Source organism: Giraffa tippelskirchi, chromosome 4 (assembly GCF_054371585.1).
Source record: "Giraffa tippelskirchi isolate mGirTip1 chromosome 4, T2T-mGirTip1v1.2.pri, whole genome shotgun sequence".
NCBI classification, from domain to species: domain Eukaryota; kingdom Metazoa; phylum Chordata; class Mammalia; order Artiodactyla; family Giraffidae; genus Giraffa; species Giraffa tippelskirchi.
This window is the reverse complement of record NC_137278.1, coordinates 16,225,232-16,248,375: the sequence shown is the minus strand read 5'-3', so window position 1 is coordinate 16,248,375 and position 23,144 is coordinate 16,225,232. Positions and strand designations below refer to the sequence as shown.

Below are 23,144 nucleotides of genomic sequence, written 5' to 3'. Positions count from 1 at the left end.
ATATTAAATACCAACAGACTACCACATAAATCTACTGAAACAATAGAAATAGTGACAGACTTTATTTTTGGGTGGCTCCAAAATCACTGTGGATGGTGACTGCAACCATGAAATTAAAAGACACTTGCTCCTTGGAAGAAAAGTTATGACCATCCTAGATAGCATATTAAAAAGCAGAGACATTACCTTACTGACAAAGGTCCGTATAGTCAAAGCTATGGTTTTTCCAGTAGTCATGTATGGATGTGAGAGTTGGACTATAAAGAAAGCTGAGCCCTGAAGAATCGATGCTTTTGAACTGTGGTGTTGGAGAAGACTCTTGAGAGTCCCTTGGACTGCAAGGATATCCAACCAGTCCATCTTAAAGGGAATCAGTCCTGAATATTCATTGGAAGGACTAATGCTAAAGCTGAAGCTCCAATACTTTGGCCACCTGATGTGAAGAACTGACTCACTTGAAAAGACCCTGATGCTGGGAAAGATTGAAGGCGGGAAGAGAAGGGGACGATAGAGGATGAGAGGACTTGAGTTTGAGCAAGCTCTGGGAGTTGGTGATGGACAGGGAAGCCTGGCGTGCTGTAGTCCATGGAGTTGCAAAGAGTCGGACACAACTGAGCGACTGAACTGAACCAGATAGATCTACATTCTCTGCCATCATGCCTTCAAAAAAAAAAGCGTCCTGCAGGGCCAAAGCAACAGAGTCATCTTGCCACACACGCAATTTCAACTGAGAAAATGGAGCTCTGAGAAGTGTGTGCCAGATTCTTATTGTGGTTACTGATTTTAACTAATTTTTACATGTTATAAATATGTTAAACAATAAGATTTTGTTTTATCTCTTAATGTGTACAGTACTAGGAGAAGTTCAGCAGAGCCATCCTTGGTTTTGACATTCTCAGCGGCTGACTTTTAGGTACTGCCTTGATTTCCTCTGCAGACGGGGAACTCACTACCTCTTTCCTTCTCAGGTACTGGCACAGCACGGCCACCTATGCCATAGCCACCGAGGTGAGTGGGGGCCTCCAGCACCTGCCCCCCATCCATCACCCTATATACCAGTGGCCCAGGGACCTGCTCAAACCTGACCTGGTCCTGCTGCTCACCGTGAGCCCTGAGGAGAGGATGCAGAGGATTGAGGGCCGAGGCATGGAGAAGACCAGGGAAGAGGCTGAGCTGGAGAATAACAGCATATTTCGTCAAAAGTAGGTGTCCTGATGTGATGTGAGGGGCAGGGGTCTCTGGCTGTGGTGATGACCCAGAAACAGCACTGACTCCAGGAGAATGGAGGAGATGACATGGCTCCCATTTTCCAAACCAGTGAGGCAATATCCTCCTAGTTAGAGTCACCCCTTCCCCTGGGATGGTTCCCTGGGGCTCCAGCGAGGTTATTCTGTAGCCAGGGGATTCCTTCCTCCTAGTCCTGGCTGTGTCGGCGGCAGGGTGAACCTGAATGAGACAACACGCCTTTCTGGGCCATCGTAACAGGATGCTCATGAGCACTGTCTGATGACCACACTGTGACTCTTACCTGCTCGGGGCTCCCTGTGTGTCAGGCGTGTACTTCTGATGCTCTGTAACCCTTGAAAGGCAATATTATCCATGTTTTATAGCTTCCAAAACTGATGCTCAAAACGTTAAGTGATTTGTCTAGCATGGGAGGCATAAGAGATATGGGTTCAATCCTTGGGTTGTGAAGATCCCCTGGAGGAGGGCATGGCAACCCACTCCAGTATTCTTGCCTGGAGAATCCCCATGGATGGCGGAGCCTGGCGGGCTGTAGCCCGTGGGGTCACAAAGAGTCGGACACAACTGAGCGACTAACAGTTACTTCCTTACTTAACCATAAGTTTGTTTTCCACATCTCTGATTCTTTCTGTTTTGTAAATAGGTTCCTTTGAACTGTTTTTTTTTTTTAGATCTGACATATAAGCGATATATGATACTTGTCTTTCCCTGTCTGACTTGCTTTGCTCAGTGTGACAATCTCTAGGTCCATCCGTCCATGTCACTGCAGATGGCATTGTTTTATTCCTTTTTATGACTGAGTCTGGGTACTCGTTTTAACCACAAAGCTCTAGAGTTTTGGTCACATGATCATCCCTGGGCATTCTGCACATGCAAAGGCTGGTTAACACCAGAAAGGGAGGTGGAATTCTGTGCAATTGCAGAAGAGTCCTAAGTGAAAACAGCGCACATGCCAAGGACCTCTGGCTTGTGCAGAATCCTTCAGTGTACGGACTCTTGAGAAAATTGCCACTGGGAAACTTAATCTCTTTGAGCGTCTGTACCTCTCTTTGCCAAATGGGGATAAATGACAATGGTTCTACTCTTAAAGTTACTCTTGAGTATAAAATGAGAAGAATATGCAGAATGCCAAGGCTTGGCAGTACTAGGTGTTCAATAAAGGCTGCTATAAAATATTATTAATTTTTCATTTATTAAACTAGATGTGTCAAATGATTCCTGTGCATAGCAAGTTGCCTGGGGTAGGGGGAGTGAGCTCAACCAGATGGGGACCTGGCTTCAAGCTGTTTGTATTATGGTAGGAAAACAACATTTGCACGAAGGGCTGTGTTAACACATGGGCCGACTCTTTCATTCTGCCTGTCTCCAGGGTAGAAGTGTGCTACCAGCGGATGGAGAACCCCGGCTGCCACGTGGTAGATGCCAGCCCGTCACGAGAAAAGGTCCTCCAGATGGTGTTAAGTGTAATCCAAAATAACTGCAATTAATTGTATTTACTCCGGGCCAGGCGACACATTTTACTAAACCTGATGCTGTTTGATTCATCTCAGCCCACGACTGATTGTGCGGTTTTCCCAGATTTCAGTTGCATAAAGCGTGTTGTGTGTCAGAAGAGTGGACATTTCAGTTTTACCTAAACTGTTGTTCTCCTGACCAAAGGACCCATGTGGCTGCCATCTGCAAAGTAAAATGATTGTTTGCTTGGAACGGGTTCTTAAACTGCACCCCACCGAGCCCTTCCAAGGTGTGTCTCCTCTAGAAAGTGCAAGGTGGACAGAAGTGACCGAGAAGGTCATGCAGATCCGTGGAAGCCCCCTCAGTGCCCCCTGTGTCTGTGCAGGCTTGCATCCCGAAGAACGTGTCTGCGTGTCCCGGCTGTCAGAACCCATCTTGGGATGGGGGACTCTGAGCAAGAAACGTCTGGCTTGTGTCTGAGGCTTCTGGCCCCTAAACGGGTCCTCTTGGTTAGCACTGCAAAGTCAAACGCAGAGGAGGCCACCCCGAGAGGCTCTGAATCCAAACACACTGCGAGTCCTTGGATTCTGTTCTGCTGATTTACGTTCCTCTCCTTCCCTCCGAAAACATGGCTTTGGACGGAAGGAGTGGTCTGCACGGAGCTGGATGCATTAAGGGCTTCCCCAGTGGCGCTAGTGGTAAAGAACCCACCTGCCAATGCAGGAGACTTAAAAGATGCTGGTTCAGTCCCTGGGTCTGGAAGATCCCGTGGAGGAGAGCATGGCAACCCACTCCTGTATTCTTGCCTGGAGAATCCCATGGACAGGGGAGCCTGGCAGGCTGCAGTCCATGGGGTTGCAAGAGTCGGACACGACTGAAGCGACTGATGCATTAAACGGAGCCAATCTAGTCATGCATTTATACTGAAGTTTACATCTTGTTTGTCTTCAGTGTAGGGGGTGCATTTTACTAATCAGAATCGAAGCCAAGAAGCTGAATGTAATACTTGCTATATGTTTTTATTAGACAGATGCAATTTATCCTACTGAGTAAGCACAGTGGATCCTGGAATGGGATTTCTCAATGAATTATCTTGCACTTGAATGTCTTATGAGTGCACATACAATTGGTATTGAGATTTGTTTGGCTAGAAAAAAAAAAAGCTGAGAAAACAGAAACTTAATAGTCTTGTGGCCTTGGGTGAGTCGTTTAATATCATGTAACTTGATCTAAAAAGTGACAGTAATTCTTTATTTTTCTTAAGGCATTGGGTGAACTAGGTGATTTCTTAAAATTCCTTCCAGTTCTGAGATAGATTGAATCTGTGAATTACTTTAGGGGAATGGCTCAAGAAGACATCTCCTCAGAAAAGTTTAAGGCATTATCAGGTTTATCACATGGACTCTTAATATTTAATAAAGTTTATATTAGCTATATCATATTATTTTTCAAAAGAACTAGAAATTACTGTAGGTAATTTATGCATAGTATATGTACGTATATGGGCTTCCTCAGTGGCTCAGAGGTAAAGATTCCATCTACAACGCAGGAGCCACAGAAGATGCAAGTTCGGTCTCTGGGTCAAAAAGATCCTCTGGAGGAGAAAATGACCACCCACTCCAGTCTTCTTGCATGGAGAATCCTGTGGACAGAGGAGCCTGCCAGGCTGTAGTCCATGGGGTCGAGAAGATTTGGGCAGGACTAAAGCTACTGAGCATGCACACATGTACGTATATAAATATTTAATTTTAGGTAAATATTTTTTAAAGCTGGTAAATCACGCTTGGGTGAAGATATGGCATCTAATTATGCTGTTGGTGTTATTGACTTCAAACATTTTCAAAAGCATACGTTGGCACCTAGAAACACAAACGTTTAATGCTTTCTGTATGTACTTTGCCAATAAATAAACTTGCTGTGATTTTCTAAGCTATACTGTTGTCACAGAATGTGTGGGTTTTCCTGAAGGGGATCCCCCAGTATGCCTCTTGTATCGGAGGGGATTTGGGGTTAAAGAAGTGAAAAGAGGTGAATTTGTGGTCAAAATGCCTTCAGAGGAAGAGGAAGGCATTTTTGTTTTGTTTTAAACATCATTTCAAGAAAGTGCAACCCCTTCCTCATTGCAGATGTTAAAGAGATTTAGTCCTCTAATAATTCTTCATCCACTTGTCTTTATATGCTGAAAGGGATAAGATCACTGAGTATGAGATAGTGCCCCCTGCCCAGAAAACGATGACCAAGAATCATCTGTTTGGCTTTGTTTCGTTACCACTTTTATTTCTGTTCCTGAAATAGACCTTGAGTGTCCCAAGTATTTATTCTTCATCTCTGCCACAGTAATAGAACTTTGAGTCTGACATGTTGCTGCCAGGAATTTCCAAGTCTTTCTTACCACTGGAGTGGCCAAGTGACCAGTTCCTGACAGGTCCTTCCCATGAGCAGAAGGGGATTAGGAATGTCAGGCAGAGGGCGGCCCCCTCCCCTTTTAACCCTGCACACCGCTTGCTATTCAGGATGGTGGTGAGGCATTTGGGGATCAGTGAGGACAGTGACCCTACACAGCTGGGGAAGCAGAATGAGTAGGGCAGCCGTCACTTACGAAAACAGGTAAGTTCTGGGTGTGGGTGCGTGTCTGGGGCTCCAACCTGGAGGGTGTGTCCATCTGGGGACACGGCTTCTGTGCACAACCTCAGTGCCCACCTTCTCCGTTTGCTTCCCTTCGTAGAGGCAGGTGTCTGGGTTTTTTTGCTTGTTTTGTTCTGTTTTCTACACTGGAATCCTCGTTTTTTGCTGATGCTTCTCCCTGTGAAATGTCTTCTCTAGCAACAATTGTGAAGCATCTTAAAAATGTTTAGACCCTGGTGTCTTTTTGGAATATATGCCAAGGAAATGATCAGTAACGCACATGAAAATATTTCATCGTATCTGCATAATGTACTTCAAGGAAGTGGAATGTATTTACTTAACGGGCACACTTGTTTGATTGCCCTCTGCTTTATTCTGCTTCACAGATACTGTGTTACTTACAAGTTGAAGGTTGGAAGCAACCCTGTGTCGAGCAAGTCTATCAGTGCTGCTCATTGACAAATGAGCTGGCACGTGGGATCTTAGTTCCCTCACCAGGGATAACCCGCATAAACTTGGTTATCTGAGAGCCTGATGGAGATGTACGATGAGATGAATTCCGTTGTCACGCCTGCTAACACAGCACCCATGCTGTAGCCCGTGGATCAAGAAGATTTTCAAGTCATTACTTAAGGAATGCATTTCATAAAGCTTTAGTTGCCATAGACGGTGATTCCTCTGATGGATCTGGACAAAGTCAACTGAGAATCTTCTGGAAGGGACTCACCATTCTAGATGCCATTAAGAACATTCATGGAACGTCCCTGGTGGTCTAGTGGTTGAAAGTCCACCCTGCAGTTTTGGGGACACAGGTTCGATCCCTGGTCAGGGAACTAAGATCCTACCTGCCACAGAATAGCTAGGCCCAAGTGCCGCTAGCACTGAGCCCTAGCACCACAACTAGAGAGTCCTAGTGGTTCAGTTGCTAAGTTGTATCTGACTCTTTGTGACCCCATGGGCTACAGCACGCCAGGCTTCCCTGTCCTTCACGATCCCCTGGAGCTTGTTCACCACTGAGTCGGTGATGCCATCCAACCATCTCATCCTCTGTCGTTCCTGAGAGCCACAATGAAAGAGCCTGCATGGTGCAGTGAAGATCCTGCATGCCACAGCTAAGACCAGATGCGCTCGAATAAATAAAAAATAAATAAATAAATAAATATTTTTTAAAAAGAACATTCATGAGGAGGAAGAAACTGCAGTCTGGTGGAAACAGAAGAAGAATTATAATCAGAAGTGAAGCTTGAAGATGTGGCTGAATTACTGCAATCTTATGATAAAACTTTAATGGATTAAGAGCTTCTTCTAATGGGTGAGCAAAGGAAGTGGTTTTTTGAGATGGACTCTACTCCTGGTGAAGATGCTGTAAAGATGGTTGAAATAACAACCAAGGATTTAGAATATTACATAAACTTAGCTGATAAAACAGTGGCAGGGTTTGAGAGGCTCAACTATAATTTTGAGAGAAGTTCTACTGTGGGTGTAATGCTATCAAACATTTGTGTGCCCGTACGTATAATGTGTGCTTAGGTATAATGTGCACTGATTAAATTATTGTTTAGTCGCTCAGTCACGTCCAACTCTTTTGCGACCCCATGGACTGTAGCCCACCAGGCTCCTCTGTCCATGGGATTTCCCAGCAAGAACGCTGGGAGGGGGTTGCCATTTCCTTCTGCAGGTGATCTTCCGTTTAACCCAGGGATTGAACCCAGGTCTCTTGCATTGGGAGGCAGATTCTTTACCTCTGAGCCCCCTGGGAAGTCCTGGTATTGATTAAGTACACTGGGGTAAATCCTTTACTGAAATGCTAAGCAGGATGCACCAAGGGACTTCTCTGGTGGTCCAGTGGTTAAGACTTTGCCCTCCGATGCGGGAGGTGTGGGTTTGATCCCTGCTTGGTAAGCTAAGATCCCACATACCTCCAACCAAAAAAACAAAATATAAAATAGAGGCAACATTGTAACAAGTTTAATGAAGACTTTAAAAATGGTCCACATTAAAAAAGAATTGTATAAAAATTTTCTTGCACCTAAGATGTAAATATCAAAAATACTTTTTTTCCCCCCCAGAGATAGCCCATGATTTAAATTTCAGCAAAAATGAAGATATAGCTAAAACCCTTTTAATTATAAACAAGGTTGGCTGATTGAGAATGGAAATTCCATGCTGAGCAGCAGTATGGCTTCATGGGTGCTAGGAGATAAGGGTCTTTATGTCTTTGATTTGCTTCCCATTCAAACTTGTTTTTCTTTAAATTTTGAACCCAGGAGTCAGACACTGAGCTGTGCCTCACATGGACATGTATATCCCCAAGCAAATTCATTTAATCTTCAGGGCTCTGTAAATGCACGCTCAGTCACTCAGTTGTGTCCGACTCTGTGTGACCCTATGGACTGTAGCCCACCAGGCTCTGTCCATGGGATTCTCTGGGCAAGAATACTGGAGTAGGGTGGCCATTTCCTTCTCCAGGGGATCTTCCCAACCCAGGGGTCGAACCTGGGTCTCCTGCATTGACAAACCTTCTTTACCACTGAGCCATGTGGGAAGCCCTCTGTAAATGCAGCCTTGTTCATATACTTATTTTCTTAGAATGAACAGGGAGAGGAGAAATGGTGATTGGCCTTCTCACCACCACCACCCCACCCCCTGCTCCGGGAAAGCTTTTTTTTTTTCTCCCTCTTTCACTTAAAAAGCATAGTAACTTTATGAAATTCATTCAGCCTGCCTGCTGAGATCTACAACTAAAGAGGAGACATTGTTTCTTTATGATGCCTAAAAATAATCTGGTCTTTTTCACCAGCAGCATAACTGGTTACTAGACACAAAAGTCTTAAGTCCTATGGAGTTTCAATGTCCCCAGCATTTGATCTCTTAACATCCCCCTTAGGTAATGTGGGTCCTTCTTTAGAGAGAAGTTCAGGGGCTCTGATTTCTGTATTCAGAGACCCACGCTGGCCTCTACCCAGGATGGCATCTGGGTACCTGGGGCCAGAAATGTCATTTCAGCAAAGCTGGGGCAGGGGAAGGGTGGGTGAGGGTCATAGCATCCTCTCTCTAGTTGGAAGAGGATTGCCCCGCCCGTGTGGCCGATTGAGATTTGTTTTTCGTGGCTGTTTCTGAGGAACCTGGCCTCAGTGTAGGACTCCTTGGCGCTCAGGTCTCTGGAATGTTTGTCTCCCATCCCGCCCCACAGTCCTCTTCCAGCTCTGGGTTCAAGGCCTTGGAGCTCCCCCCCCAGGACCCATATCCTCTCAGGGTGTCTTCAGATTCACGATTGAATGGGAGTGCCTGAGAGCAGCCAAGAATTCAGTGCTCGCCTATGTCTGGGAAGATGCAGGAGTCTGGGTTCACTGCAATCATTTCTTTTATTTGCATCTCAGCTATCGGGGACCAGTATTCCTTCCTCGGTTTTCACATCTTGTCTCCCTTGGGGCTCCCAGGGGTGAGTGGCTGAAGTCTGAGGGTCCTTCCTGAGTGCCCTTAGGGCTCACCAGCTCACACTGGAGGGCTGCAGTCACTGATGGCTCTGACACCCTTGACACTGATAGGGCAGGAAATTGTCCATCTCTCAGATATATATATATATATATATATATATATTATATATCTGTGTGTGGACTATAAAGAAAGCTGAGCACCAAAGAATTGATGCTTTTGAACTGTGGTGTTGGAGAAGACTCTTGAGAATCCCTTGGACTGCAAGGAGGTCCAACCAGTCCATCCTAAAGGAGATCAGTCCTGGGTGTTCATTGGAAGGACTGATGTTGAAGCTGAAACTCCAATACTTTGGCCACCTGATGGGAAGAGCTGACTCATTTGAAAAGACCCTGATGCTTGGAAAAATTGAGGGCAGGAGGAGAAGGGGACGACAGAGGATGAGATGGATGGATGGCATCCCCGACTCAATGGACATGAGTTTGAGTAAACTCCGAGAGTTGGTGGTGGACAGGGAGGCCTGGCTTGCTGCGGTTTATGAGGTCGCAAAGAGTCGGATATGACTGAGCGACTAAACTGAACTGAACTGATATATGTATGGCTTCCCTCATAGCTCAGTTGGTAAAACATCCGCCTGCAATGCAGGAGACCCGGGTTCAAATCCTGGGTTGGGAAGATCCCCTGGAGAAAGGAATGGCAACCCATTCCAGTATTCTTGCCTGAACAATCCCCATGGACAGAAGAGCCTGGTGGGCTCCCGTCCATGGAATCACAAAGAGTCGGATGACTAAACTACTACGATACATATATATATAGTTCAGATTCTTATCCATTATCGGTTGTTACAAGATATTGAAAATAGTTCCCTGTGCTTACAGTAAATCCTTGTTGGTTATCTATTTTATATACAGTAGTATATATCTGTTAATCCCAAATTCCTAATTTATCCCTTCCCCACCCTTTCCCTCTTTGGTAACCTTACCTTGGTGTTCAATGTCTTTGAGTCTGGTTTCGTTTTGTAGATAAGTTCATTTGTGTCATTTTTTAAGATTCCACACATAAGTGATATCACATGGTATTTTTCCTTCTCTGTCTTTCTTCACTTAGTATGATCGTCCGCAAGACCATCCATGTTGCTGCAAATTGCCTTATTTCATTCTTTTCTGTGACTGAGTAGTATTCTACTGTCTGTATAGACCACGTCTTTATCTGTTCATCTGTCGATGGACATTGAAGTTGCTTTGCTTATTTTATTTGCCCTTTCCAGGTAAGAGGCTCCCTTCAGATTCTGGTAATGCCTGGCAGTGCTCACGACTGATGTGAAAGGTTGGCAACTGTTTATGTAGCCATTGGTTTCATGGAGTGAAGCTTCCGTCTTCTGAGTTATTGCTTTAGATCCTCAGCCAGACTCCTGAGTGATTGTCCTTCACCTTGGGCAGTCTTCAAGGTGCAGAGCTTATTGCAGCTCTTCCCTGGAGAAAGAGGACCAACCTGGGCTCTGGTTGAACTGACTCGCAGGCTGAATGCAGCAAGCACAGTGTTAGTTGATTTTACCTTAAAGAAAAATGAACTTTTCAGCACAGTGGTTTTGAGGCAGTTGAATGTGGGTGCCTTTGAAGTCGTGGGCTTCCCTCATAGCTCAGTTGGTAAAGAATCTGCCTGCAATGCAGGAGACCCTGGTTCAATTCCTGGGTCAGGAAGATCTGCTGGAGAAGGGATAGGCTACCCACTCCAGTATTCTTCGGCTTCCCCGGTGGCTCAGCTGGCAAAGAATCCATCTGCAATGTGGGAGACCTGGGTTTGATTCCTGGGTTGGGAAGATCCCCTGGAGAAGGGAAAGGCTACCCCCTCCAGTTTTCTGGCCTGGAGAATTCCAAGGACTATATAGTCCATGGGGACGCAAAGAGTCGGACACAACTGAGCGACTTTCACTTTCACTTTTTGAAGTCGTAGTCTCTCCAGCGATGTCACTTGATTCCTCTCCAGCCATGAGAAGGAGGCACATAAGGAGTGCATTGTCCACGTGGAAATTTGAATGTGCCCGCAAACCACTATTGACATACTTCCTGTGGCTGCACAAGGTGCTAACAAGTCAGGGGATAGTGTACTTTGCCTGGGGAGTCAAGAAAGGTTTCAGAAAGATAGCAGATACATAGAATAAGTACCTATGCATTAAACTGTATTGAAATGGACAAGTCTTGCCCAAACACTCTGTCTTGTAACTCTCCTGCCTTAGGGCTTGTCCCATTCAGTGACTGCTGTGACTCAGTAATTTTCATAAGTGAACTGATTTTAGCATTTTTGAGGGTATAAATCAAATCATTGTTGTTCAGTCGCTCAGCTGTGTCTGACTCTTTGTGACCCCATGGACTGACTGCAGCACGCCAGGCTTCCCTGTCCGTCACCATCTCCCTGAGTTTGCTCAAACTCATGTCCATTGAGTCAGTGATGCCATCTGGCCATCTCATTCTCTGTCACCCCCTTCTCCTCTTGCCTTCAATCTTTCCCAGAATCAAGGTCTTTTCCATGAGTCAGCTCTTTGTCTCAGGTGGCCCAAGTGTTTAGCATCAGTCCTTCCAGTGAATATTCAGGGTTGATTGACTGGTTTGATCTCCTTGCTGTCCAAAGGACTCTCAAGAGTCTTCTCCAGCACTACAGTTCAAAAGCATCAATTCTTTGGTGCTCAGTCTTCTTTATGGTCCAACTCTCACATCCATACATGACTACCGGAAAATTAAATATGAAGTATAAATTAAGTACAAAAAATCTAATTTGGACCTGCTTATTTCATTTGCAGACTGTGTGTCTAAATCTACCTTGGAGGTTTTCATTTTTAATCTTAAAGTTTGTTGAACAGGTAGAATATTTAAGATATTTGTGTAGGAAAACATTGTAACAAATTGAGTTTAGTTTGATCCCATATTACGACTCATTCATGCTAACTCTTCTTCTCTATTTTGTTTGATGAACACTTAAATCCTTTTCAGTTCAGTTCAGTTGCTCAGTCACGTACAGACTCTCTGCGACCCCATGGACTGCAGCATGCCAGGCTTCCTTGTCCATCACCAACTCCAAGGATGTCCATTTGGTTTACAGCAAATACATCACATTTCCACTAGAGGGAGGAGAAGTGCTAACTTTAAAAATTGAGGAATGAGCTGTACTTTTTGCCCAGATAATCACTCCCCTCACTACACACTGTGCTTACAAAAACAGTGGCAGTTCCTTTCATTTTTATTTAAATATCTGCTCCAAAGGGAGAACAGAGGACAAACAGTGGAACATTTCTAGGTCAGAGTAGCAATTCTTTAAAAGTGGCTGATTTCTTGCTTCATGAGTTCTAAACACAGCCCTGGGGTCAAACATTTTCAAAGGAAGACCTTAGTGATCAGAGAAAGCCATCTCTTTCTTTAACGGTTGTGGAAAATGGGGCCCAAAGAGAGAGGGTTGCCCTGCCTGAGATTGGAGAATTTTCTAGTAGCAGATGCAAAAATAGAAATGCTGCCCAGTTCTTTTTCTAGTGCTCTTTAGAATGCAGTCAATGGGGTCAGCATATCTAATCTAATGCTGTAGCTATTTTAGACACACACCTATGTATATGCTTTTGTACATGTATATGAAAGCATGTATTTTCTGCCCTCTGACTTTTGGGGTCTGGCATTAAGAAACATTCTGGGGCTTTTATGCATCCTTGTTTATTTGCTCTTAATCCTCCCCCCATCCCAATTCCCCTCTCCATATTACTCTAGATGCAAAAGACAGTGCTTATGTAGGAAATGGCTGATGAATTCAGCAAAGTCCAAGATCTTGTAATTACTGACCAATCAGCAAAATATCCTAGTTTAGAGAACACACCATAAACTTTCCTGTGAACTCTCCAAAATTTTTATTAACATGCATGAAATTAGAGGTTGTGCTTATTTTGCCATAATTGAGGGTGTCTCGTTTCTGTAGAACGTAACAAAGCATTTGAAGAAGCTCTCAAATTTCACTTCTGGCTGAACTCCATCTGTAATGCATTCTGTGCTCATCTTTGAGGTAAGAAAGATGATTTTCTGAGTTCTAACTGAAAAGCAAACAAACCCCCAAATACCCAAATCTTCTAGTCTGAGGTTGTTAAACAAACAAACAAACAAAAACCACAACAACGAAAAAGCAAGACCAAAGGAAATTACCAGTGTGTGCTTTTGGAAGTCATTAAAGAAGATTTATTTCTACATTTTCTGTAGTCAGAACCTCCGATAAGGAGTTTTCCCTCTGCCTCTGAATCTAGCTGCTCTAGTCTGTGTCTACCTGAGGGGAACTTCTTCGAAAGTGAGTGCTAAGGGACTTGCCGAATGCTCCAGTGGTTAGGACTCCCTTCTGCTGTAAGGGGCAGGGGTTTGATCCCTGCTCAGAGAACTAAGGTCTCACGTTTTGTCGGGGGAAAAAAACGTTAGGCTTAGTGTTAGGGAAGGTGGAGATACATGTTTAAGACCTGCGGTCATCTATTTTTCTCCCTTCCATTTTTGTTGAAATACAATGGATACACTTCCCAGGTGGCCCAGTGGTAAAGAATTAGCTTGCTGATGCAGGAGACAAGGGAGATATGCATTCAATCTCTGAGTCAGGAGGATCCCCTGAAATAACAAATGTCAACCCACTCTAGTATTCTTGCCTAGAGAGCTCCATGGACAGAGGAGCCTGGAGGGCTACAGTCCATGGGGGTCACAATCAGACTTAACTGAGCACACACACAACAGTGGACACACCGCACTATACATTTTAGGTGAACAGCATCATAACGACTTACATACAATATGAAATGATTATCACAAGAAGTTTAGCAACCATCCATCATCTTACATAGATCTAAAATTAAAGAAATAGATTTTTTTCCTTGTGATGAGAACTCTTAGGATTTACCCTTTTAACAACTTTCACCCATAACATATAGCAGTGTTAATTATATTTTTCATGTTGTACATCACATACTTAGTCTGTATTTATCTTATAGCTGGGAGTTTGTGCCTTTTTACCACTTTTATCTTACCTCCCCTCCCCACTCCCGAAACCCATCTGATTGTGGCCATTCTTTCAATGAAGAGATAAATCATCTTTCACTTTTATGTGCAAAAATACAAAATAACGAATGAAAACACTTCTGGCAGTAAGCGGGTGTAGGTGTCATTTCCAGCTGGATGGCTCAGTGATCCTGGGTAAGATCCTTTCTGTTTGCAAAACAGGATGACCACCAGGCTAGGAGAGGAAAAAGGGCCTGCACTTTCAGTGGCCATGCTTGCATAATTGCATAATAAATCCAATTCACCTGAGACCCTTAGATCCCTTGTAATTTTTGAGTAGATTGTAACACAGGATCTGTTGTTTTTATACCATTTTATCACTGTTGTGATAACTTGGGAAAGCCAGGTGTTGGGTTACATTCTATGTTGGTTTCTACAACCCCTTTAGGTAAATGAATCTTCTGTAGAGGAACTGCCTTGAAGTTCCCTAGGGGACTCTGGTGTGACTTTTAGTGTGAGTGATGAGGGGCCACTCCTTGGTGCTGATATGACTCCCACTCAGTGGGACCTGCTTTCCTCCTGAGAACAGGCAGTAACCTCCATGCTCCTGGCACTACCGCCCCCTACAATCCGCTTGGTGTGCAGCACCCAGCCTGATTCTTAACAATCACCTTGTTCATCACACTCAGGGGTCTTTTTGGCATTTCTCCTGAAAGGCCTTCCCCATTACACAGTCTGAAACAAGTTTCATCATTCTCTTCCCCTGAGCGCTAACTCACGACCACCTGTCTCTCTCCAGGTCATATTTATATCCAGAGTGAAAGTGTTAGTCTCTCAGTCGGTCATGTCTGATTCTTTGTGATCCCATGGACTGTAGCCCACCAGGCTCCTCTGTCCCTGGGATTCTCCAGGCAAGAATACTGGAGTGGGTAGCCATTCCCTTCTCCTAGGGGATCTTCCCAACTCAGGGATCGAACCCTGGTCTCCTGCATTGCAGGTGGATTTTTTTTTTTTACTGTCTCAGCCACCAGGGAAGCCCTATTTATGTCCATACCCACAGCTACATGCCTGTACCCATAGCCAGGTATCTATCTAGGCCCATGTCAACACCTAGAGCTATACCTCTGTCTACAGTATGTGGGTGTGTTTATCTGTACTTCTGCACGGGAATACACCTTCCGTGAAGGCAAATGTTGTATTTTCTTGTGGCTTTAATCCCACTGTCTAGAGCAGTGCCTGGTGTATGATGGATACAAAAGAAGTGTTTGTCAAATGGATGAGCCAATCTCCCACTTGTCAGGATTTGGGTTCTGGCTTTTACTAGCTCTGTGGACCACTTACTTAACTTTAGTGTGACTTTATTTTCTCATTTCTCCATCAAGGATGGGGTCATTTCTCTCAAAGATCTAGTGTGAGAATGAGATTAGATGCTGTAATGAAGAGAAGCTACAAGGCCTGGCCCAGAAAAGGCATTAAGTTAAGGTTAATTCCCTTCTTCCTCCTTCTGTCTTATTGAGCACATCCCGACGTTCACCAGTCCCTCGGCTCTAAGAGAAATATTTTGATTAATATTCACTGTTGAGTCATGTCTAGAGTTGGCAAAATGAGAGTTCCCAGCTCAGGAAGATTATAAACATAAACACTGTGACACTATTTTCCACAGGAGAGATTACAAAACACTGAGCTGATGTGCCCACAAGTTCAAGCAAGGCGATGGTAAATGTATATACATATATAAAGTCAAGAGCAATGGTAGCTTATTTTTTAATTTTATCAAAAGACAAAAATTGAGTTAAGAGCTATACTTTTGCTATTAGTATCTTGTAACATGAACTTAAGCATTTATCCCATCACCCAACATAAGAGATCATGTTTCAAAAATGAAAAACACTTTCAAGAAGGCCTCTTTCCATTTGTATTTAAAAAAAAAAAATAAGTTTCCAACAGAGAATTACCTCCCTTAGAAAGAGAAACCACTTTAGTCAATAAAAATATTAACCCTAAACATCTGTTAAGAGTTTCACGTGCATTATTGCACACATTGTTCACATTAAACCTATGAATCAGCTACTATTATTATCTTCGATCTGTTTTGAAGCGAGTTAACCAGCCCAAGGTCACAGGGCTGGTTAACCTTGGAGCCTGGAATCATCTTATATCTGTCTGACTCTGGAGCCAGTGAGGGGCCCTGGCCATTACACTTGGAGATGACAGCAAAGGAGTCCCAGTGACAGTTTCATCCAACTAAAAATGTATCAGCACAAAAAAATGAAAACTAAGAAACAAATACATCTAGTTTTCATTTGTTGTTTACAAACGGTCTATTTACAAGTTGGGCTTCCTGGGTGGCTCAGTGGTAAGGAACCCGCTGGCCAGTGTAGGAGATGCAGGAGATGCTGGTTCGATCTCTGGGTCAGGAAGATCCCCTGGAGAAGAAAATGGCAACCTACTCCAGTATTCTTACCAGGAAACACCATGGACAGAGGAGCCTGGCAGGCTACAGTCCATGGGGTTGCAAAGAGTCAGACAGGACTGAGCAACTGAGCGCATGCACCCTTTATAAGTCATAACAATCCATCCTATGTAGGATGGGGTGAGATTTTATATCATTTTATAGATGAAGGAGGAGAAGTTGTAGAACTTCACTGATGCCCCCAGTAATAAGGGGTAGAGCCTGGACTCCACTTTCTGATTATAGATCCTTGTTCTTTCTCCTGCTCTCCTTGACTTTCCAGGAGAAAATTCCTCTTCTACAGTTAGAGACTTAGTCATTGACAGGGTATCTTCCAAGTGTCAGTGACTCTAGTAGTTGTCACGAGCACACAGGGCTTAGATAAACACAGACATAATCCCTCCTCTTTGGGGGAGAGACAGATAATAAACAAATAAATACAGATGATGTTAGGTCCATGGTGGTGTTTGTGCCACAGACAAAATTAAAATATGTGAAGGGGGTTGGGAGAATCAGATTGGGGAAAGAGTTGAGATTTTAACTTGGGTTGTGTGGGGAGGCTGCTCTGCTAAAGAGATATTTGAGTACCTGAAAGAGGTGAGGAAGCCAGCATGTGGTTATCTGGAGGGATAAGCAGACACCACTGCACGTGCAGAGGTCCTGAGGTGATGGGAGGACTCTTGATGTGTACAAGGAACAGGGAGGAGGGCATGAGGGCTGCATCAACCAGAGAGCAAATGAGTCTACAATCCTGAGGGTTGTGTCTTCTGCCATGGAGGGCAAGGACCTGTAGGTTCAGCATCTGAAGGTTTGGTGCCGACAGGCCCGTGGAGGGAACCACCCACCGCAGCCAAAGAAGAGCCTTAAGATAGCAAGAAATCAGGGGAAAACCTAGGCAGAACACTCTTTGACATAAATCGCAACAATATCGTTTTCTATTCGTCTCCTACAGTCATGGAAATAAAAAGAAAAGTAAACAAATGGGACCTAATTAAACTCAAAAGCTTCTGCACAGCAAAGGAAATCATAAACAAAACGAAAAGATAACCCACAGAATAGGAGAAAATATTTGTAAACAATGCAACCAGAAAGGGATTAACCTCCAAAATGCCCAAACAACTCATGCAGCTCCATATCAAAAAAGCAAGGAACCCGATCAAAAAATGGGTAGAAGACCTAAATAGACATCTCTCCAAAGAAGATGTACAGGTGGCCAACAGGCACACGAGAAGATACTCAACATCAATAATTATTAGAGAAATGCTATCAAAACTACAATGAGACATCACCTCACACAATCAGAATGGCCATCATCAAAAAGTCTACAGACAGTAAATGCTGGAGACGGTGTGGAGAAAAGGGAACCCTCTTACACTGTTGGTGGGAATGTAAATTGGTGCAGAACCATGGAGATCAGTATGGAGGTTCCCTCAAACACTAAAAACAGAGCCATCAATGACCCAGTAATCCCACTCCTGGGCACATATCAGGAGAAAACCATGATTTAAAAGGATACGTGTGCCCCAAGAGTCACTGCAGCTCTATTCACAATAGCTGAAACATGCGTGCATGCTCAGTCACTTCAGTTGTGTTTGACTCTTTGTGACCCTGTGGACTAGAGCCTGCCAGTCTCCTCTGTCCACGGTATTCTCCAAGCAAGGATACTGGAGAGGGTCGCCATGCCCTCCTCCAGGGGGATCTTCCCAACCCAGGGAATGAACATGGGCCTCTTGCATCTCCTGCATTGCAGGCAGATTCCTTAGCCACTGAGCCATCTGAGAAGCCCCAGCCAAGACATGGAAACAACCTAAATGTCCATTGATAGAGGAATGGATAAAGAGATGTGGTAAATATATGCAATGGAATATTACTCAGCCATGAAAAAGAATGAAATAATGCCACCTGCAGCAACACAGATGGACCTAGAGATTATCACACTAAATGAAGCAAGTCACACAGAGAAAGACAAATACTGTGTGTCATCGCTTATATGAAGAATCTAAAATAAATAATACAAATGAACTTATTTACAAAGCAGAAGCGGGCTCACAGACTTAGAAAACAAACTTATCATTACCAAAGGGAAAAAGGTGGTGGGGAGGGGATAAATTGAGACCTTGGGATTGACATATTTAAAATAGATAATTAACAAGGACCTACTGTATAACACAGGGAACTCTGCTCAATATTCTGTAATAACCTAAATGGGAAAAGAATTTGAAAAAGAATAGATACATGTATGTACACACCTGGATCACTTTGCGGTCCACCTGAAACAAATACAACATTGTTGATCAACTATAGCCCAATAAAAAATTTTTAAAAAGACTTAGCAACTGGAAGATACAGTGAATATATTTAAATCAGTCAATAAAAATGAAGCAAATAAAAAAAAAAGTGATTCAGGCACTGCTTATTTACAGCCTCAGAAGGAGCCAATTCTGTTTTGTAAACGTGAGCAGCATCCCCTGAGGATGGTGAAGACCTGTCAGAATAGCATCCGTGCTGAGCTTTGGAGGAAAAGCCCTCAGCAGGACATGACCAGCTCTCTCCATGGACTGAAACCTTCCTGGCAGAGATCACAGGTTTTTCTATCACATTTCCCAGAAGAACTCAGGCTTCTGGGTCCACATATATGAATGATCTAGCATGCAGTCAAATGTGGCAAAGTCACACAATACAAGCCCGGCAGCTTCTTCTGTGTGGTCTGGTCAGACCCCACCAGACAGGGACAGGGCGCCAGGTCAGGCTGTGACGGCGTGGGGTAGGACAACTTCCTGAACCTGCAGGACCCTCTGAGGGGCCCTGTGGGCTCCCAGGATGCGTGGCTGGGGGGTGAAGAATCTGGAGTCCTGGGTCAGGACTGGGAGGGTCACTGGCTAGCTGAACAAACCGTGGGCAAATCACTCATCTCTCCAACCTGTCCTTCTCACATCTGTAAAGGATAGGAGTGAATGTTTCATTTATCCAAGTAGCATCTCTTATTTCCTGCCAGGCTTGGTGCTGAGCACTTTAGAGACATTGACTCTAATTCTGCAGGCCAGTCCTCTGAGGTCGGCCCTCCTCTCATCCCCGATTTACTGATTGGGGAAGGAAGCCGCAGGAAGATGAAGTGGCTGCTCAGGGCCACCGGCGAGTGGCTGGCAGAGCTGGGATTCACACCCACGCAGGCAGGCTCTGTCGTCCAGCTTTCAGCTCTCCAGCCCCCTGCCTCTCAGTGCAGGGTTTGTACGTTCGCTCCCAGCCTGCACATCTGATGAGTGTAACTGTATGAGGCGAGATTTCAGCCCATATGGGGAGCTCTTGCGCTAATCCGTTAAGTCGTGGTGCACACTCTGGTCTCTTATTCTGCCTTTACTTGGGGGACACTGCCCTGGGGAGCATCCACCGTGGGAGTTGGCCTGGATGCCGCTTCCACAGAGGCGAGAACTCAGGGCCTCGGTGTCCACTGACACCACCAATGATCTCTCTTCTTAAATTGGAAAACTAGATGCTGATGTAGGCGGGGTGGCTGGCTGGGGGCCCTCTCCCTTCTCCTGAAGTCACTTGCTCCCCTGAGGGTTCCAGTGACCTCTGCTGAGATGTCCTTAGCCACTCCCCCCAAGGTTAAGTGGCTCAGTGGGTGAAGAATCCACCTGCAGTGCAGGAGATGAGGGTCTGATCCCTGGGTTGGGAAGATCCTCTGGAGGAGGGCATGGCAACCCACTCCAGTATTCTTGCCTGGAGAATCCATGGACAGAGGAGCCTGGGCGGGCTGCAGTCCATGGGATTGCAAAGAATTGGACATGACTGAGTACGCAAGAAAAAAAGAGAAAAGTTTAAGTAGGTTAAGAAGGAACCACAATCACACCTCCTCCCCTGCCCCCCCCACTGGGCCTCTCACTTCCCCTGGAAGCTGGAAACATCTCACAGCCTGCCCCCCCACAAAGAAGTGGGGGCCCCTGTATAGAAGCCTGGGCCCCACCAGGAGGCAGGAGCTAGCTGGGGCTCCTCACCACCCCTTGTCTCAGTTCACCTCTCGAGGGTTCATGGGAGACTCCAACCCTCCTCTGGGCCACCTCTGGAGGCAGTGCTTGGGGGTTCTAAGATTCTTTATTTTTTTCAGACAAAAATACATCTTATTCCCGAGCAGTTGATGTGGGTTTGAGTTTCCCGTGTGCTGCCGGCTTCTTTCACTCCCAGCTCTGACATGAGAAATTCACATCCCCGCCTCCTCTCAGGTCGACTTGGGTCCATGTGGTCAATGGCTCCCCTGTCCTCGGACGCGGGGTGCTCTGCCGATGTGGTCCTGGAGCTCTGTGACCCTGGTACCCGACATCCCTCCTCAGAAGTGACCCCTGCGGTGTCTCTCCCTGTCTGCCCCCTGCAGTCCTGTCAGTGACGCCGGTCCTCGAAGCTGCTGCAGCCTCGTCTCAGGTATCGGAGTAAATGTCTCTGAAGAAACACCACTAGTTAAGAGCTCTCATCGAATCCCTTTTCTTTTTCCGGGCTTAAGTAACATAGATATGTATTCTGTTTTCTGCTTGCGTGTTTTCATTTTTGCTAAAACACAAGGCGGTTTATAATGCATATTTTTTAACCTTGCTTTTCACTTAAAATTACTTCTGGCAATTTTTTCACATGAAAACACAGGTAGCTACTTGCTTCTTTTTCACGTCTGGATTGTGTTGTATTTTATACACACACACACACACAGACACACAGTGCATATATATATATATATATATATAGAGAGAGAGAGATCATAGTTAATTTAATGAATTGTTGATTTATGGACAGATGTTCCCAATTATTAGCCATACTAACTGACGACTCAAATGAACACCAGTGTGTGTATGCTGCTAAGTTGCTTCAGTCGTGTCCGACTCTGCGTGACCCCATAGACGGCAGCCCGACAGGCTCCGCCGTCCCTGGGATTCTCCAGGCAAGAACACTGGAGTGGGTTGCCATTTCCTTCTCCAATGCATGAAAGTGAAAAGTGAAAGTGAAGTTGCTCAGTCGTCTCCGACTGCTAGCGACACCCATGGACTGCAGCCCACCAGGCTCCTCCATCCATGGGGTTTTCCAGGCAAGAGTACTGGAGTGGGGTGCCATTGCGTTCTCAGTGTGTGTATAAGTGGGTGTATTTTCATATGTGTATATGTGTATGTGAGTGTGTATATGCGTATACATATGTGTGTGAATATATGTGAATACCTACATGTATTTGTGCATCTCTGTGAGTATATCGGTGGAATAAATGCATAACAAGTAGCCACTGAGTCAAAGAATACATTCATTTAATTCATTTTTAATTTGCTCAAAATCAGTTAGTTTGGCATCCAAAAATGTTGCATCAATTTAGCCACACCAACAATGTTTAATATTCCCTCATTTTAATTCTTTCAGGTTGCATAGCTAAACAATCCTATCACATTGTTTTAATTTGTATTTTTAAAATATCAATGAGTCTGAGGATCACTTTGTATTTCTAAGTCTTTTCTATCTTTTCCTGCCTGTTCACATACAATGCTGGGTACTTTACTGGGTCTTTGTCTTTTTAGAATATTGATTTATAAGATTTCTTTATATATTTAGGCAAGTGTCTTATGTCATATGTTTTGTCTTATGCTATTTTTTCCTGAAACTGTGTTAACATTTTAGTGTATTGAAATCTGTTCCTTACTGGCTTCTGTTTTTTGTTTGTTTGTTTTAAGATGTTATATTTTCAGGGAAGTTTTTGGTTCACAGCAAAATTGAGAGATAAGTACAGAGATTTCTCATACAATCCTCTTGTCCCCAGACATGCACAGCTTCTCCTTGACCAACATCCCTCACCAGAGTGGTCCATGGATGACAATCAATGGACCTACATCAACACATATTAATCACCCGAAGTCCACAGTTCACATTCAGCTCCATTCTTGGAGATACATTCTGTGGGTTTGGATGAATGTATAATGACACATATAAACCATCATAGTATCGATCAGAATAGTTTCGGTTTTATAAAAATCCTCTGTGTTCTGCCTATTCATTACCCCCACCCAGCTCCTACCTCAACTCCTGACAGCTACTGTTCATTTGTTTTCTGTCTCCGTGGTTTTGCCTTTTCCAGAATGTCATATAGTTGGAATCAAACAGTGTGTAGTTCTTTCACTTGGTAAAATTCATTTAGGTTTCCTTCATGTATTTTCATGGCTTGATAGATTATGTCTTTTTAGTGCTGAAGAAAATTTCATTGTCTGGATATACCACAGTTTATTTATCTAATTACTTGCTGAAGGACATCTTGGTTGCTTCCAAGTTTTTGCCATTATGAATAAAGTTGCTATAAAATCTGTGTGCTTCTGCCTTTCTTGTTTTGCTTTGAAAGTTTGCTTTATTCCCAAGATAAATTTCAAAAATTTAACATTGCAATTTTCTTCTAGTTTGGGATTTGACCTTTTGCTTCTATTTTATAACCCATCTGAGATTATTTTAGTGTTAGAATGTATAGTGATGTTTTTCTCCACCTGTCTACTGAGTGATTTTTTAATGCTAAGTGTTACATTTTGCCCTTCCTTGAACTCTACCTAAGATGTAGCAAAATGTTTGGCATGCACATGACACTATGTACTTACTGTCATGATACTTATTTGCTTTAAAAAAATGTTAAGCAGTACCATTAACATGGTGGGAATGCTAGCAGTAATAATAGCTACCATTTATGGGCTGGGTCAATCTATAAACTTTGTTGTTTTTGTTTTTTAGTTGCTCAGTCCTGTCCGACTCTTTTGCAACCTCATGGACTGCCATGAGGTAGCCTGCCAGGCTCCTCTGTCTGTGAGATTTCCCAGGCAAGAATGCTGGACTGGGTGGCCATTTCCTACTTCAGGGGATTTTCCTGACCCAGGGATCAAACCCAAATCCCCTGCTTGGTGAGTGGATCTTTACCACTGAGCCACCAG

At 44.2% G+C, this 23,144-nt stretch overlaps 1 protein-coding gene across 3 annotated transcripts in view; it reads left to right on the top strand.

Moving 5' to 3' along the window:
* The window catches only part of CMPK2 (cytidine/uridine monophosphate kinase 2), a 45,055-nt gene that overhangs the window by 11,814 nt on the left and 10,097 nt on the right, over positions 1 to 23,144 (top strand). Inside the window, exons 4-5 of one of the 3 annotated variants that reach the window (XM_081597059.1) lie at positions 969 to 1,202; positions 2,615 to 4,633. In XM_081597059.1, the coding sequence (XP_081453185.1) occupies positions 969 to 1,202; positions 2,615 to 2,732 (352 nt within the window). In that variant the 3' untranslated portion in view covers positions 2,733 to 4,633. Of the gene's footprint in view, positions 1 to 968; positions 1,207 to 2,614; positions 4,634 to 23,144 lie in introns of those variants that run through there. The other 2 variants (XM_081597060.1, XR_014083851.1) reach the window with 2 other exon arrangements.